The sequence below is a fragment of the Sinohyriopsis cumingii genome, chromosome 18 (assembly GCF_028554795.1).
Source record: "Sinohyriopsis cumingii isolate HCF-2022 chromosome 18, ASM2855479v2, whole genome shotgun sequence".
Taxonomy (NCBI): Eukaryota; Metazoa; Mollusca; class Bivalvia; order Unionida; family Unionidae; genus Sinohyriopsis; species Sinohyriopsis cumingii.
In genome coordinates this window covers 50838540-50856925 of record NC_142978.1, presented here as the reverse complement: position 1 = coordinate 50856925, position 18386 = coordinate 50838540, and the positions used below count along the sequence as shown (strand labels likewise).

Genomic DNA, 18386 nt, shown 5'->3' with positions numbered 1-18386 from the left:
TGACAGATTTATGGCAAATTTATTACTAGGATCCCACTGTGAAAACTGCTGTTCTCAGACCTCGGACCACTGCCATTTTCAAACCCTGGGTTGTGCTTCCGGTCTAGTGATATCAGTTCACTTCCAGCAGTGCTTTTGGTCTAGTTGAATCAAGTGATATCAGTTCACTTCCAGCAGTGCTTTTGGTCTAGTTGAATCAAGTGATATCAGTTCACTTCCAGCAGTGCTTTTGGTCTAGTTGAATCAGTCCACTTCCAGTTGGGCTTATGGTCTAGTGATATCAGTTCACTTTTGGTTTAGTTGTATCAGTCCACTTCCAGCAGTGCTTTTGGACTAGTTGAATCAGTCCATTTCCAGTTGGGCTTATGGTCTGGTTATATCAGTTCACTTCCAGCTCAACTTATGATTTAATCAGATCAATCTAATTAGACCAGTATGGAGAATTTAAAATTTTAACTTGTTGAGAGACCTGTCTGTGACATATTTTGTAGGCACACAATCTTGTATAAGGTAAACATCAGTAAACATGGCACTGCAGTTAATATTTATCTCTATTTAAAAATCCCACATATAATTATTATTATTATTAAAAAAATGTCCATGTGTTTTTTCTAAGACTATTAAGACTTTATCTGTACCCTGAAATTCATTTGCTTCTAGGCACTATTTTTACCTAACTCTGCAGAATTATTTGCAGGGAAAAAATTTGAGTTCCTGCTTTTTAGGGTAGATTTCTGCTATTCAAAAGTACCTACAAAATTCACTCATGTAAATTAACTTTTTGTTTGTGCAGGACATTCAGTTCATGAAGTTTTGGATCTTTGCTGTTCAAATTATTCATCACAAGATCAAACTCACAAAAAGTTGAGTGTATATGTAGGAAAATCAGTCCATTTACGTTTGGAAATAGTTGATTGGTTGATTAGTTAAAATTCACACAACATAAAACTAGCCTATAACCACATGTTGATTTGTTGGGAAGGGAGGTTACTTGAATGGTATTAATACTGAATACTGAACAGAGCTTTTATCATTTTTTATTAAGAATTTTCTTTATATCATTTGATCTGCCTAAAAGGTAACTTTTTCTTGCCCAAATATATTGATGTTGGTTATGACCAGTGGTCCAGTTCTACATTCGATAATTTAAAATTTAATTTTTGGGGAAGGCCTGCAGTGTATGGGATAAAAGTATTATTATTTACTTAAATGTTGAACCCAAACCTTTTTCCATGATATACAATGCAATGTAGGTTTAGAGAGTTTATTTTACAACAGTTGATTTCCTCAATTTAAATTTGTAGAAGTTGCTATGATACAATTAGGCTGGTATGGTCTGACTTGAGTATGCACCTTCTAGAATAGGTCTAATCAGTTCAAAGTGGTTGTACTGCATTTTTTAAAATTATATTTGCTTTTAGGCCTTTTATTTAATTTGAGAAATAAATTTTGACAGACTAAATTTTTTTAGCAATGATTCAAATAATTATAAGTAGGAATTATTATATGTATATAATTTTCCCTTTTTTAAAAAATTTTTCAGCCGAATTTATAATATCTCTGGCTGAGAAAAATGACACATTTGACAGCTTCAAGAAAGTCCTCGAGGAAAATGGAGCAGAGTTTGCGGTAAGTGTATGTTAATTTGTTTATCTGCAGTAGAATATTTTGTTCATGAAGTTACTGTTATTATTATTTACCAGCTTGAGACATAACAATTACTGTTATTATTGTTCACTAGCTTGAGGCTTAACAGTTACTGTATAACTTATTATCGTTTACCGATTTGAGACTTAACAGTTAAGTAACTGTTTATTATCGTTTCCTGATTGGAGACTTAAGAGTTACAGTTATATTTACTGATTTGAGACTTAACACTTACTGTTATTATCATTTACCAACTTGAGACTTAACAGTTGCTGTTATTATCATTTACCAACTTGAGACTTAACAGTTGCTGTTATTATCATTTACCAACTTGAGACTTAACAGTTGCTGTTATTATCATTTACCAACTTGAGACTTAACACTTACTGTTATTATCATTTACCAACCTGAGACTTAACACTTACTGTTATTATCATTTACCAACTTGAGACTTAACACTTACTGTTATTATCATTTACCAACTTGAGACTTAACAGTTACTGTTATCATTTACCAACTTGAGACTTAACAGTTACTGTTATCATTTACCAACTTGAGACTTAACAGTTACTGTTATTATCATTTACCAACTTGAGACTTAACACTTACTGTTATCATCATTTACTAACTTAAGACTTAATAGTTGACTTTCTTCGATTGTAAATGCTTGATACTTCACAATTTCTGATTGGTAAGATATTGGAGAAGTATAGTCTTATTGACTTCTGGGATTGTCAACTGCAGGGACTTCATAGTTTCTGATTTATAAAATATCGTTGCACGAATGTCATTGACTTCTGGGATTGTCAACTGCAAGGACTTCATAGTTTCTGTTTTATAAAATATCGTTGCATGTATGTCATTGACTTCTGGGATTGTCAACTGCAGAGATTTCACAGTTTCTGATTTATAAAATATCATTGATTGAATGTCATTGACATCTGGGATTGTCAACTGAAGAGATTTCACAGTTTCTGATTTATAAAATATCGTTGATTGAATGTCATTGACTTCTGGGATTGTCAACTGCAGAGATTTCAAAACTTTATGTTGATATATCTGTGTATGAGACTGACTTTCTGTGATTGTGAATTACAGGTAAATTAAACTTAATGTACAAGATAATGGTGTATGAGACTGACTTTCTGTGATTGTGAATTACAGGTAAATTAAACTTAATGTACAAGATAATGATGTATGAGGCTGACTTTCAGGAATTGTTTAATTGCAGGTAAAACATTGAACCTTGCATTTGCCATGTTTCAAATTTGCCTCATAACCAAGACAGCATCCTTTGTTTTCATAAGTGTTTTATGTTAAGAGCTCTCAGCAAGCTGTGACCTTGTGTAAAATATGATTGAAAATATTTTGCACACAGGTTTTTGCTGAATGAATAAAACCTTACACCTTTGTATCCGTGTTAAACAAACGTGGTTTGTCCCAAGATTGGGGACCATAGCTTTTTGAACATTATGACTCCTATGATTAAAATGTAAACTTATTTATGGACAATTGGTGAAATTCATTGTTGTATTCTTGCACAGTAAGGAGCTGTCAGGCTGTCTTTTAAAGTTTGGTCCAATTCAGATCGGAGACCACATATAAGAAAATGAGACAGAAAAGAAATAAGAAAATGAGACAAACTTTAACACATTGGGACTGAATACTCCTGGTTGTATTCTTGAATACAAAAGTTGCTAAAAGAAGGTTTATAACAAATTTAGTTGTTCAGCTAACCAACATCAGTATTAACAGTTTGAAATTGATTTGTCTTCAATAGGGGTGAAACCATTAATTGATATATTATTGTATTGATAGTCTTCATACTGGTACCCATATTGATTAAAGAGGTGAAGAGTTGATAGAAATTATATTTAACTTATATGTGTTACTTGAAAACAGTTGTGAATAAATATTATTGATCATTTGCCTTTTTACACTTTAAATTTATAATTGATCTGAGACAGCCTTAACACTCATTTCTGTCAGTAAGAAAGAAAAACTATTGAAAACACTCATTCACCTTCTATAAATGAAAACAAGGTGATTGACTCATATAGTTTGAAATCAGCTCTCCCACTTCCATCTCTTTAATGCTAATTATTTTATTCCATCATGTTCAGCCACTGATAACATATACTGATGTAAGACATTCCAGATTTGATCCACGTGAAAGTACTTTATTGATCATTTAATAACTACATTTTTGTGAAATTTCTCTGTTGCTTCACATTGTATCTACTTTGATCAAATTTGAATGGTTACACTCTGAATGTGTCATGCAGTGAAACATATTACATTCAGTTCTGATTTGTGGTTATAGTTTGTTCATGACCAGTGTGAAACAATAGCCACCAATCATAACTAACTATTGTGATGTGATTTTGATTTTTAACTTAGTTTTAACAATTTTTTGGTGGCAATGTGGCAGTTTATAGTGACGTCTAGCACTGGGGCATCATGCTGCAGACATGTAGCATGATGTCCCACCCAGTCACATTATCCTGACACCAGGCCAACCAGTCCTAACACTAACCTCCTAATGCTGAATGCCAAGCAAGGTAGCTGTTAGTACCATTTTTGTAAGTCTCTGGTATGACTGTCGGGGATTGAACCCGTGACCTCCTGCATCCGAAGCGGATGCTATTACTAACTATAGCTTATTCACTGTGTGTTACGTTGGAGTATTGGCATCTAAACTTGATCCGAATTGATGCAAAGCTATGGAGAAACTCCACACAACAGAGGCTATTAAATGATGCAAAGCTATGGAGAAACTCCACACAACAGAGGCTATTAATTGATGCAAAGCTATGGAGAAACTCCACACAACAGAGGCTATTAATTGATGCAAAGCTATGGAGAAACTCCACACAACAGAGGCTATTAAATGATATGTTATGTGCTTAAATTGTACATAGGAAACAAGTTTGAAATGTTTCCTTATATGCTGGTACATGTATATATAACCAGTAATATTCACACGGATAAGACTGTTTGCTTATGGGTCATATCTCCCATTTTATTCTGAAAGAGAGGATTGTTTGTTCATGACATATCTCCAGTTTTATTCACATAGACAAGACTGTTTGCTTATGACTCATTTCTCTAATTTTATTTGCACTGACAAAACCGTTTGCTCATGTCTCAGACCTTTGAAGACTAACAATTTTGTCATCAGGTCTTATGGAAATGACCCTTAGAGTACTGACTTATGAAAACAAAAGCTCTAATTATGGAAATATGTTTGCTTGCAGTAAAATCTGGATAATGACTTGTCCATGTTTGATTCAGATTTAGGTTTTATATTAGATTCAGGGCAGTTGGTGATAGAATGAGACTAACTTTACAGGAGTACCTCAAACTCTTGAAACTGCATTTATTTAATGCAAAATATCTGCATGTTCAAGCTGTTGGTTATTTGTTTTAAAAATGGCATCCAACAAATGATGCATTTTCAGCATGAAAGGGACAGTAAACCTCTTACAAACGTTTAATAGTACAGAAGAATAAAAAGTAATATTCAGATTCTTGAGGGCAAAAAGATCATTAGGGCAACAGTTTAGTGGTCATCATGTGTTGATTTGAGTATGTCATATGGTGGGAAAAATTATTACCATCACTACAGCACAGCCCATGTGAAATTTTTAAGAATTATGTCAAGTTGAGAGATGAAAAGAAGTTTTGGTTTCCATTGGATTTGGAATGCAGACTGATGTGTCAACAGTTCTTTGTTGAATCACATTAAATAATATTCCAGTGTTTGAATTCTGTGTAAATTTTGATAACTTTGTCCAAGAATTAAGTATGAGCACAAGTATTTCCAGAGAAAATTAATCTTTTGGAATCCAAATAATTTAAAGAAAACAAAATAATTAGCCAAAAAAACTGGTCACAACATAAAATACCTAGACTTATCCAGTGTTAAGGCAAGTAATCACTATTCTTTCTCAAAACATGTTGAGCATGTATCTAACTGAGCTGATAAAGAAAAACTTGAAATGGTTTACTTAGTGTCCATTGCTCAGTTAGCAACCTGCTTATTACATTACCTGCTGCTTAATTAGAAATCAGCCTAATTAAAGTACCCACTAGTCAATTAGTAATTAGCCTAATTCAGGGACCCACTAGTCAGTCAGTAATCAGCTTAATTACAGTACCTTCTGCTTAGTAACCAATTTACAGTAGCCACAAATAATTTAGTAACCAACTTACTTACAGTACCCACAGATCAGTTAGTAAGCAACTTACAGTACTCACAGATCAGTTGGTAACCAATTTAATTAAGTGCTTGTTGTTCAATTTGTTGCAAGCTAACCTAAACATGTCCACAAGAATTCACGTTATTTTGAAACCAGCAGAAACACCCTTCAGAAAGGCAAAGGGTAAATTATGTGTGTACATATAAAAAGATTGTTGATACTCTGGCAACATTATGCATGTATGTCATATTTCTTTGTCCCCTATTATTAGAGAAACTGCATTGTATTTTTAAAATGGTGATTGCTCTGTAACGATGTTGAGTAGAACAGCTCTGTTAAAAAATTTTTTATCCCTTAGCCACTACCATCTGGAACAATCTTGACCAATCATCTAGAAATAAAATAAACACCACAAAATTTCAAACAGTATGTCCTGGCTGGGCCTTCCAATAAAGTGCCAGAATAATTCAAATGTGGAAATCATTATAAGACCGATCTTACCTGCTTATGATATAATGTAGTACACTCACTTGAAAACAACTTTCATTTCATATTTGAATGTATTCTTTATCATTATCCTCTAACTGTTCAGTTTGACAGATTGTCACAGGTGGATGTATTTGGATGGAGGTAAATACCATTCATATAAAGAAAACAGATATATACTTACTTAGGTACTAAACTGTGATAGAAACAAATGACTGTTAGATGAATAAATGTGTTGTAAATATCATTTTTTTAAAACTATAAACTTGGATGGATGGGTGGATGGATGAAGCAACTTGTGGGAGTCCCAAACTAAATCATGGAGTCCCAGTCATAGTGTAAGAATGAATTATGTTCCAGGTCATACTTAATGCAATTCATCAGTTTACTTGTATATGATCGAGTTTATCTTGCATCCAGTAAATGCAGAAAACTTCCTTTAACAAGTGCATTGCACTCTGCAAATCAGGAACAAATAGCAGTTGCATAGCAAACATCCCTCTCTGTTCTTGTTAGTTAAATTTAATTTCTACACCCAATCTATCAAATTGAATTTCTATACCCTCTTGTTAGTTAACTTCAATTTCTATACCCTCTTGTTAGTTAAATTCAATTTCTATACCCTCTTGTTAAATTCAATTTCTATACCCTCTTGTTAGTTAAATTCAGTTTCTACACCCAGTCTGTTTACATATGACATCTAACCATTATTTACCTCACTAGCCTCATTCTGAAGTTGCATTGAACGTTTCTCATGAATTTCAGTCAAGTTAGTTGCTGAACATATCCCTCAAAAAAGTTTGTAAGAAAAAAATAACCTCATCAGAATAATCAGGAATATATACCACTACTGAAGTGAACCTAATTGATGATGGTTGGTTGATTAATAGCACTCAGATGTTGATGATAGGCTGATTAATAACAATTTGATGATGAGTGGTTGATTAATGACAATCAATTCAATGATGATTGGTTGATTAATAGCAATCAGTTTTTATGATGTTTGGTTGATTAATAGCAATCAATTTTGATGATGATTGGTTGATTAATATTACTCATTGATGATGATTGGTTGATTAATAGCACTCATTGATGATGATTGGTTGATTAATATTACTCATTGATAATGATTGGTTGATTAATATCACTCATTTGATGATGATTGGTTGATTAATAGCACTCGGATGTTGATGATAGGCTGATTGATAACAATCAATTTGATCATGATTGGTTGGTTAATAATCAATTCATTGATTATAGATTCATTGATTATAGATTGATTAATAGCAGTTAATTTTGATGATGATGGGTTGATTAATGGCACTCATTTGATGATTATTGGATGATTAATTGCACTCATTGATGGTTGTTTAGTTAATAGTAATGGATGATAATTGGTTGATTAATAGAATTCTGCTCACTTAGTCCTAATGTCAACAAGTTTAATTTTTATGATTAAAACAGAATTCATTGGACATTATTAAATCAAAGGCAAATTTACAACACACTGAACAAAATAGACAACAGAGACTTATATAAAGATAGTGGTAAGCTTCAGTATAGATAGCACTGAATGTATTAAATCTATAGAGCTTGCCAACAGTCCTTGATAATCCTTAGCCGTGCACTTAGGGTCCTATTAGACACCAGTTTTGACATCTGCTTTTGTGTGTTTTGGATTTTTAATGTAGCTTTAACAGTATTTCAGTTATATTGCTATGATGTCTGCAGAGTAGCATTTTATAGTGATGTCTAGCACTGGGGCATCATGCCGCAGACATAATGTCCCACCCAGTCACATTATCCTGACTCCAGTCTATGGACAGTCTTTTATGTAATATAGTTTTATTACATACTTGAAGAAGGCACAAGAAACCCTAGTAAAATATGATGTGTCTCAAGGGTTTCAGTTTCCATACTCATTATATTTAAATTACAAAGTAATGCATGAGCTTGAGATATTAATTGTGAAGTTGTCTCTTTTACAGGACTCCCTGGTAGCAAACCTCCTGCGGTTAATCCAAAAGATGAAACCAAAGCTACAGAAATCAGAAAAAGTAACACTAGACAGCCAGGAAAACAAGGATACAAGTGAAAAAGAGTTGAAAAAGAAATTATATCCAGGGCTGGCCTTACCTAATGACAACAGAGCCAGGGTATGTCATTGTTATGTTATATCATTACCTAATGAACCCAAAGTGAGGGTATAGTGTTATTACATATCAGCATTTCCAGATGACTCAGAGCAAGGCTAGGTCATTATTATGATATAACATGGGGTGTGCTCTACCGATATTGTGAACCTCTGAGAGTGACAAAAGGTAAAAGGAAGTTTTTGCATTTGCAACATGCACAGTGAAGAATGCCTCTGTGTTACTTTCATGTACTGTGGGTGAAATTTCTTTGGAAATTGTACTTGTGGAAAATGTATATGATCTAAGCACACAGCTAACAAAAATGACTGTTCATATGTGCTCTAAAAAATCATCCTGTATTAGTCTAAAATACCCCCATTTATAGCATTCATTAAAACAGTGAAAATATATTTTGCTGTACTAGATATTACCAGCTCCTGAAAGTGCAAATAATAAATTATCAAATATATAAAATGTTTTAAAAAAAAGGTATCAGGTTTTTTTAAAATACAATTTACCTTTAAAGTCCAGGAAGTGAAAATGACCAAAAAAAGTAGCAGTTATTTGATAGGAGCACATCTGAAATAAGCACTCTGTAACCAACTTTACACCCAACAATGCTTCACCAGAATAAAGAGAATTGAAAGTTCTTTTAACAATACCTAACATATACAAGGTCTGTTTTTAAAGAGCCAGTATAACCAATGAGAAAAACTGGTAAATTATTTTCCTTTAAAAACATAACCCAATGTGAAATAAGAAATTGTAGTGTGCCACCATTACCTGGTTATTATAATATAACATTACAAAATGATCCCAGTGTGAGTTTATATCATTATTACAATTTATCATTACCAGATGACTCAGAGTAATAAATCCAGCTTAATATAATGCCAAAAATAATCCTAAATAAATAAAATGTAGTAATTGTTAACAGTAAAATTTAGATAAATTGATGATGATGTGTATATAAATCATGATGTGTATACAAGTCATGATGTGTATATCAATCATGATGTGTATATCAGTCACGATGTGCATATCAATCATGATGTGTATATCAGTCACGATGTGCATATCAATCATGATGTGTATGTATATCAATCATGATGTGTCTATCAATCATGATGTTATAAGTTTTGATGTTTGTTAAATCATGGTGTGTATAAAAGTCATGAGTATATCAATCATGATGTGTATATCAATCATGTTGTGTATATCAATCATGATGTGTATATCAGTCATGATGTGTATGTATCAGTCATGATGTGTATATCGGTCATGATGTGTATATCAATCATGATTTGTATATCAATCACGATGTGTATACATTTTGATGTTTATTAAATCATGGTGTGTATGAAAGTCGTGTATATAAATAATGATATGTATGTCAATCATGTTGTGTATATGAATCGTGATGTGTATATCAGTCATGATGTGTATGTATCAATCATGATGTGTATATCAGTCATGATGTGTATATCAATCATGTTGTGTATATCAATCATGTTGTGTATATCAGTCATGTTGTGTATATCAGTCATGATGTGTATATCAATCACGATCTGTATAAGTTTTGATGTTTATTAAATCATGGTGTGTATAAAGTCATTATTTGTATATAGAACATGAAAGTAATCAAAATGCTCTGAGTTTGAGTAGATAATATTGTCAAATCATACATATATATATATATATATATATATATATACTGCAATAATAATAATAGTAGTAAAAATACTTCAGTACATGTAGTTTAGATTAGGACACTTTATTATCAGTATAAATGTTTTAAAAAAGCACATAAAGTACTCTGACATGTAAAACTGAGTTGCCAAAATCAGGTTTCATTTTGTTAGGAAACAGGCTTGCAATGAAGTCAGCCATTAGCCATCCTGAGTTTAATCTGGGTCATTTAATTGTTGTTGAGTGATGGTATGGTGCTTATAAGACTAATAATCCTGTTGAGTGGGTTAGGGAATGTAACTCCCTTCACGTTTTACCTTTTCTTCAAATGTGATCAAGTAACATATTTGAAAGAAAAAGCAATAAAGTTTTGAAGTAAACTATGTTTCTTTGATAATAATTACCTGATTAGAAAATAGGTACACCCTCCCAGCCTCCCCACAGTAATTGTTAAATTGTAAAACCTCACAGCCTTCCCAAAGTAATTGTTACATTTTAAATACCTCACAGCCTTCCCGAAGTAATTGTTAAATTTTAAAACCTCTCAGCATCAATATCAGATCCACTAGTTACTGAATTATGGACAGAATTTTGCAGCAGTCCATCTTTCCAAAAGGGATATCTTTCTTGTCTGAATACCACCTACATGACTTTTAGCGCTGTTTTTTTCTCTCTTAAAAATAGCATAGTATGGCCGGATGATTTGTGAAGTAGTGGATGTACTCCTAATGTATTATGTTAAGTATTATTTAAATAAACATGTTTTACTCCAAAAATTGGTTTTTCCAAATTTGTGGCAAATAAATCAACAGAATGTGCAATGTGTACACATAAGATTTTCAAGTTTATTTCATCATTAAATCCTATCCTATAAATCCCAGTTTTTATCTTTCCTGACTGTAAGGGCAAGTGAGCACATGGCGTGACCCAGTGTGCTTCATGTGTTGTGCATCTGTCAATGATTGCAGTTTAAAATGTCTTCTCAGTACCATTGGATTATGTTTTTTTTTTTCCAGATTGGCAGAGTACACCTTGACATGAAAGACTTTCATATTTGTACCAGTCATACTGATCCACCATCAAATATGACTGCCATTATTTAAACCAATCAAATCCCTTTAAACAAGGTCTCAACCACCCTTCACAGGAAGATCTTTCAAATTGCTCAAATGATTTTGATCTTCTTTCAATGTGGACACTGGTACTAAACATAGAAAACTGCTTGTATTAAGATAGAAAAACCATAACAACTTCTTCTCTATAACCAATGAATACAATTTGACAAAATCTAACAAATGGCATCCTGGCATGAAGACTGAACAGTTTGTAATTCAGATCAATAACTTAATTAAATGATTCCTCTCAAATTATAACTGAAAACAACAACAAATGATTCCAGATATTTGGATATTAAAATAGAAATGAATAATTTGTTTACCAGAACCTTACATATAAATCTAAGACACAATAAAATGACCAGGATGTGGGTCACAAATTTTCTTCTAGAACATTCCAGTTTTTGTAAATAATCTAGACCTTGAACTCAGATATCAATAAACAGCATATTTATAACTTACAAACATGGACAAAAGTTAGTTATCTAAACATGTTGTTTACAGATGACCATTAACTTGAAGTACAACCTACTATCATGACAATGTGATTAAAGTAAGATTTCAGCAGTCCTAAGTGAAGATATGATGACAACCGCTTAAGGTCCTGTTCTGGTGACCTTTGAATAAGCCAATTGGAATGAACATTCAAAAATCTGAAAGTGAATCAAACCGTTTGGTACACATTCACGCTTTTCATCCACAGTGCTCAGTCTCCAAATGCAAAGATATAAGGCTTCATCTGATTGGATGATATAATGAACAATTATGGGTAATAACTAGGTTACCAGAATATGACCTCTGAGCTGTTGCTGTCAGATCTTCATGTATAACAGTAGAGATCTGATTTTAAGCAGATTGACTATGATCATGGATAAGTGTTAAGCACACTGTATAGTTATACATAATAACTTAATTTGACAGAAAGCATCAGGACATGTGGACCTTTCAAATTTTTGCAAATGATGCATTTAGCAAATGTGATTGTCATTAATAAAACTTAGAAAGGGCTTTCAGTGATTTCTCAGTGAGAACTACTGAATAGAACTAGACCAGTCTTGGCAGAAAGCTTTATGAAATGAAGACCTTTTAATTTGACAAATCATACCAATCCATTTTAAAATATGTCAACCAGCGCTAAAATTAGAAACATGTTCAAACAACTTTATTTTCAAAACAACTTACATGAATTTGAGAGATAGCATACCGGTACACAGATAATGCCAATCCACCACTAAAACTTGTAAATCATATTCAAAATTGTATTGAAAGTATAGCTAACATTTTGACCAACTTTTACACAAGTACACTTTTCAGGGAGCATTTCAATATTGGGCAAATAAAGCTTATTTGCAATCAGATATGGACAAAACCTGAGACAATTGTTTTCATAACAATTGTAGCCAGCATTATTGGAAAATATTTCAGTACAAAGCTTACTAGCGACCCAGATTTCAACTATTATTGCATTTGACAATTAGATTGATGTCTGGGGTGAGTGATCTCAAACCACTTGGGCCTCTTTGTTTCAGATGGACAGCCAAAATCTTTCTCTCCCCCAGCCCCTAATTTTCATTTATAAAATATACATGTACTGCTTTTGTATGAAGGGTAGAGTTGTTTTATAATGCAGCCAAACACTACTGCTTGTATATGATATTTCTTTTCAATTATCTCTGTTCTCTTTTCAACAGACCATGCTGTTTGATGACATTGAAGAAAAGGGTGAGGACAAAGTAGTTGCAGACACCATGATGGATGAACTGGAAGCCCTTCTAAGCAAACCACTGGAGAAAAAATCAACTAGGTATTGGATAGAACTGACTTTAATTAAATTTCAAGTATTTTTCAACAGCTTAACTTGTCTATTGCTCCTTTTTATTGCCAGATTTTGTGACTGTATTACGTGATTTCTTAGTTAGCAGAAGGTGTGAATGTATTATGGGATTTCTTACAGTTGCAAGAAGATGTGAATGTATTATGGGATTTTTTACAGTTGCCAGAAGTTGTTAATGTATTCTGCCATTTCTTGCAGTTGCCAGAAGGTGTGAGTATATTCTGTTTCTTGAGGTCTGATAACTAGACATTGTGCGCCATCAAAAACAAAGTCTTCATGTAACTTGGTCATACTGTGTCCTTGTGTGTAAGAACTAGATATTGTGTCCTGCCAGAAATGGAGTTTTCATGTAACTTGGTCATACTATGATCTTATGTGTTTTAGCTAGACATTGTGTCATGTCAAAAAATGGAGTCTTCATGTAACTTGGTCTTACAGTGTTCTTGTTTTTGATAACTAGACATTGTGTCGCATCAAAAAATGGATTCTTCATGTAACTTGCTCATACTGTGTTCTTGTGTCCATCAAAAATGGAGTCTTCGTATAGCTTGGTTATACAGTGTTCTTATGTGTGAAAATTAGACATGTCCTGTCGAAAATAAAGATGTTAATCATTATATGGGAATTATCCTCATTTTCATTACAAACTGTGTCTGCTGCCCATCTGCCACAAACTGTGTCTGTCCATCTGCCACAATTTTATTTGGCTAAAATCTCCAGAACTGAATGTGGTGTTTTCATGAAGCAAGGTATGCAGTGGTATCCTGACATTGTTTGATTAGCACTTTTAGTTATCTCTCTATGTTTCAAAATTGTATCTTCACTTCATATCTTGCTTAACTGTGTGAGAGAGAGAGCACTCACTTGCTGACATGTCAACCTACTGTTGGGTATTCCTTGATTCTCCATGACTTGACTCAAATTAACATTGTGAATGGTTTATATTGGGCGTGCAGCACATTTTTGTCCAAGGAGGTAGCCACAAGTGTTCTGGCTAATTTCATATGTAAATGGGACAAGGAATCTAATTGGACCAGTTACTTTCAGCTATATCCAATCAGATAGCAGACTGGGGATGCAGTATCAGATGAGGAACAAAGTGGATTATTAACCCATGGCTAGCAAAGATGGAGAGACAAGGTTTTGTTGTTGTAGGGTTTAATGCCATTTTTCAGCACATGATAGGCTATACATGGCAGCCAGTATTAATGTTGGTGGAAGAACCCGAGAAAAACCCGGAAAGAACCACCGACCCACAAGAAGCTACTGTCAAGCTTTCTCACATACCCACATTGGCTGAATCCGAGACTCGAACCCACGCAGACAGAGGTGAGATGGCAGTGATCCGTAATGGGGAGCGCATTAGACCACTCGGGGCCCCCGGAGAGACAAAAGTCTCCATAATTAAATTCATATGGGTAAATAATATTATGTAACAATATTTCAAATACTATGTTGTAATTTCTTCATTCTTTTATTTGCAGTAGATTAGCTTGATATACATCATGTCCCGTCTTAAAGTTTTGGTTTACTCAGCATGGAATATGTAAATACAATTTTATGCCCACTGATAGAGACCATTGTTGTATATAAAGTATAATTTTATATTTTATGAAGGACACTTTATGCACACTGATAGAAACCATTCTTGTAAATAAAGCACAATTTTATGATGGACACTGCAGGAGACCAATGTTTTAAATAAAGTACAATTTTATGCCCACTGAGCCCATTGTTGATTAATAAGAAGTAGCCAGCATATTTTTTCAGTCTTCATCATTTTCAAAGGTGATTGCAGCAATTTTTTAGGTGATCTCCACCATTTTTAAATTGGTCTTGATAACATTTTTTAATATTATTTCAGGTCTCCAGCATTTTTAAAGGAAACCTTTGTTAGTTAAAAATTCCTCTCAGAGAATATGCATTTCTTTTTGTTTAATTTCTAGCATTTTTAAATGCAATCTCCACTATTTTTAAACATGATTTTCAGCATTTTACACCTGATATAATAGCATGCATGTTCGTTATCCAAGCCAAATCAAAATCAAATAATAGATATGAGAAACTAAAGTTAGTTAAAATTTCTTTAGGGAAACTCTCCAGCATCTGTATTTAATTACATCATTTTAATTCTTGGGTTATAAGCTATATGGACAAGCTCAGAAATATTTCAAAATCAAGTGGTATTGCCATGGGGGTACCAGAAATAAAACAGATGATGTTAACAATCACTCACTGACCTATACTCAACATATGTTTGCCCAGACCTAGAATCTGATAGCCCATACCCAGCATTTTCATCGCCCATACAAATTGTTCATATAATCCATCCCTAGCATTCAGGTAGCCTAGAATAAGCTTTCTGAAAGCCCATACCCAGCATTCTACTTACGCATACCCAATATTCTGATAGCCCAGACTGACCATTCATGTAGCCCAGACCAAGCTTCCTGATAGTCCAGACCCAGCATTATGGAAGCAAACATTCAGTTTTGTATTAATTTAATGATATATGTTTAAACACCAGCTATTTCTTAGTAATTGACTGGTACAACAAACAGTTAATGAATAGCCATCAAGAAATAAATGATTCAGCTATTTATACACTATAAGCTATGACGTTACCTTGGCTGGTATTTTATTATGTGTTTTATTGCAGTAACATTATTCAGATTCCACTTTGGTGTGGCTTAGACTGATGTAGCTTTACTAAACTAAAAATCAAACAAATATTTAACTCAAACTTGTGTGATAACTTATATCTACATATAACAAGACTGGTAACTCGGTTATATTTAGAAAATCCAAAAAGAAAAGCAGCAGCAGCCGAAGCCATAGTAGAAGTAGAAGTCGCAGTCGGAGTAGAAGCAGAGAAAAACACAAGAAAAGGTTAGTTGGACAGCAGTATTAAACAAGTAGTGGCTGCCCTAATGACAGACATACAGGTTCAGTTTACATACTTCTACACACAGATGGGTCATTGGGTTGTGTCTTATCTAGTTTAGTACTATCACATGTAAATAGAAATTAGTTTTAAACTCTAATCATAAAGAAACATAATGAGAAATATTAATTTGTGTATTGATTAAAATGCAGTCACATGGTTTTTAATTTTGTCAATGGAGTTTCGAGCGCATGATTAAATTTTGTTATGTTTACATTACTAAAACAGCCGCTTAAATTGATTTTCAGTGATTGTTATAAATTGATTTCTTCCTCAAATACATTCCCTAATCACATTATGTTATTAGCCTTCTACCTTGCGAATCCAGCCCTACAAAAGATGAAAATAATCTTTTTGTATCTAATGTAGACAAAGGGCAGTAACTCTTTGCCCATTACCTCCCCTTCCAATGCCAGGTGTCGCTAGCTTTGCTGCTATAGTTATAACATCATACATTTTAACTTGGACAATCCAGGCCATCTTTGTGTTCAAATTAGACCATCCAACCTTAATTTAGAATTTATTGTGTTAGACAATCATTTTCTACAGGTCTTGTACATTATTTTTACACTTTCTGCCAAATATAAGTGACTTCGTTACCTTTATGAACTTCATCAATTTAAAACCACTTTACACCATGCTATGACTGACCTCATGTTGTCATTTTCAAGTTAGCATGACATGTTTTATTGGGTACTTTGTTAGTATAGGAGATGGTTTAGCAAGTTAATATAATGCTGAACTGCTGATTTATGCTTTGTTTTTAGTTCTTTTGTCATTTCAGGAGAAATTTCAACTAAATTCATAAAATGCATAAGTTCAAAGCATAGTCTAGAGGCATCAAAACAAGACACTGACTATTTTCCATTGCTCCGGGGTGATATTATCACTTTAGTAACCCTGACATGCAGCATGTGTAATACATTGCTGCTGTATTAGCGAGTTAGTAACACTGATGTGCAGCGTGTGTAATACATGGACAGAAGAAGTATGGGCTGCAGTATTAGGGAGTTAGTAACATACCACATTGATCATTTTTGCTTTGTTTTCTTTTCTTGTATCATTCCAGGAGAAATGTCAACTGAATGAGTGACATGCAAAGTTCTAGGCAATAATTCAGAAGGCATCAGATTTAAGGAAAGACGAATAGGTCAAGGAAGACAATGTACCAGCAAGCTGAGACTGTTGCTGGTACTTGTCTTCCTGAAAGACATCCCGAGACAACCAAAAGTTGTTGCTTGCAATTCGAACTCATTGGGGGAGTGTCCCGCCAATATTAGGCAGCCCAGTGGGCATAAGTCCACATGCATGCCTTTGAGCCTGTCAGTCCAAAATGAATTGGGTTTGTACTGGATCCATTTCATAATACAGCCTAAACATCACTTGCTGTCCAGCCATGGTCATCCATCCAGCATGGATGACCTTTTGAGAAAACAGTCCAGCTAATAGGATTGATGAGGGTCTTAGTGACAGATTTAACAGTACCATTGGTTACATAACCTTAATATGACAGAAATTTCAGTGAGAAATCTGTCAATCCAGACAGGCCTTTAGAGCAGCCAGTACCAGTGATTGCCTTCTATCCATTCTAGCATGGGAACCTTTTTATAAACTGGTTCTGCCATCTAGGACTTATATGGAACTTAGTAACAGATCCGTCCTTTTAGTCCTCTTTGATGGAGAGTTCAGTGAGAAATCAGTCTATCCACAGGCCCTTGGAGCAGACGGTACTGGTGATAACAGGACTGTCTTCTCTACCACCAACATCAAGGCTAACCATATGCTAGTCACATCAGCTTCCAGCAGTCCTGGACTTCCATATATTCACTGCTCATCCACATGAAAGAGTTAATGACATTTTCAAAGAGGATGGAATTGAGCCATCGATGCCACCTGGTATGGCTTATCCAGAGCTGCAAGCAGAACCACAGTGAGTGTGTTGTAGCTCCTGCAAATCAGCAGTACTCAGATCCAAAAATGGAACAGTTTTTTTTAATTATAAGGCTACAGTCAAGGAAATTTATAAGGTGTTGCCAACTTTTGAGTGCCCTCCACTGTTACTCAAGACAATAAAGTTAAAGCATTGGTACTTTTAAACCCAGAAGGATCAGATGCCATCCTTTTGGCCCCCTCCAGGATTGGTTACAATTAAAGAGATCAGTGACTTCCTGCCTGGTAGATATGTCTTACTTGGGGAATTCCAAGGCTTTCTTTTAGGAAGCCAAGTACCAGTGATGTTCTCAGCTCATTGGTACAACACTCAGATGCCTCCCAGCCCTTGAAAAAAAAACATCCAACAGCAGTTCACATGCCCAATTCATTGTTTTATAAACT

General features: G+C 34.0%; 1 protein-coding gene across 1 annotated transcript in view; it reads left to right on the top strand.

Moving 5' to 3' along the window:
- Positions 1 to 18386, top strand: part of LOC149776621 (ATP-dependent RNA helicase DHX8-like) — a 94502-nt gene that overhangs the window by 10199 nt on the left and 65917 nt on the right. Inside the window, exons 3-6 of the mRNA XM_089941122.1 lie at positions 1544 to 1629; positions 8324 to 8491; positions 12966 to 13078; positions 15908 to 15997. Coding sequence (XP_089797248.1) covers positions 1544 to 1629; positions 8324 to 8491; positions 12966 to 13078; positions 15908 to 15997 — 457 coding nt within the window. The remainder of the gene's footprint in view (positions 1 to 1543; positions 1630 to 8323; positions 8492 to 12965; positions 13079 to 15907; positions 15998 to 18386) is intronic.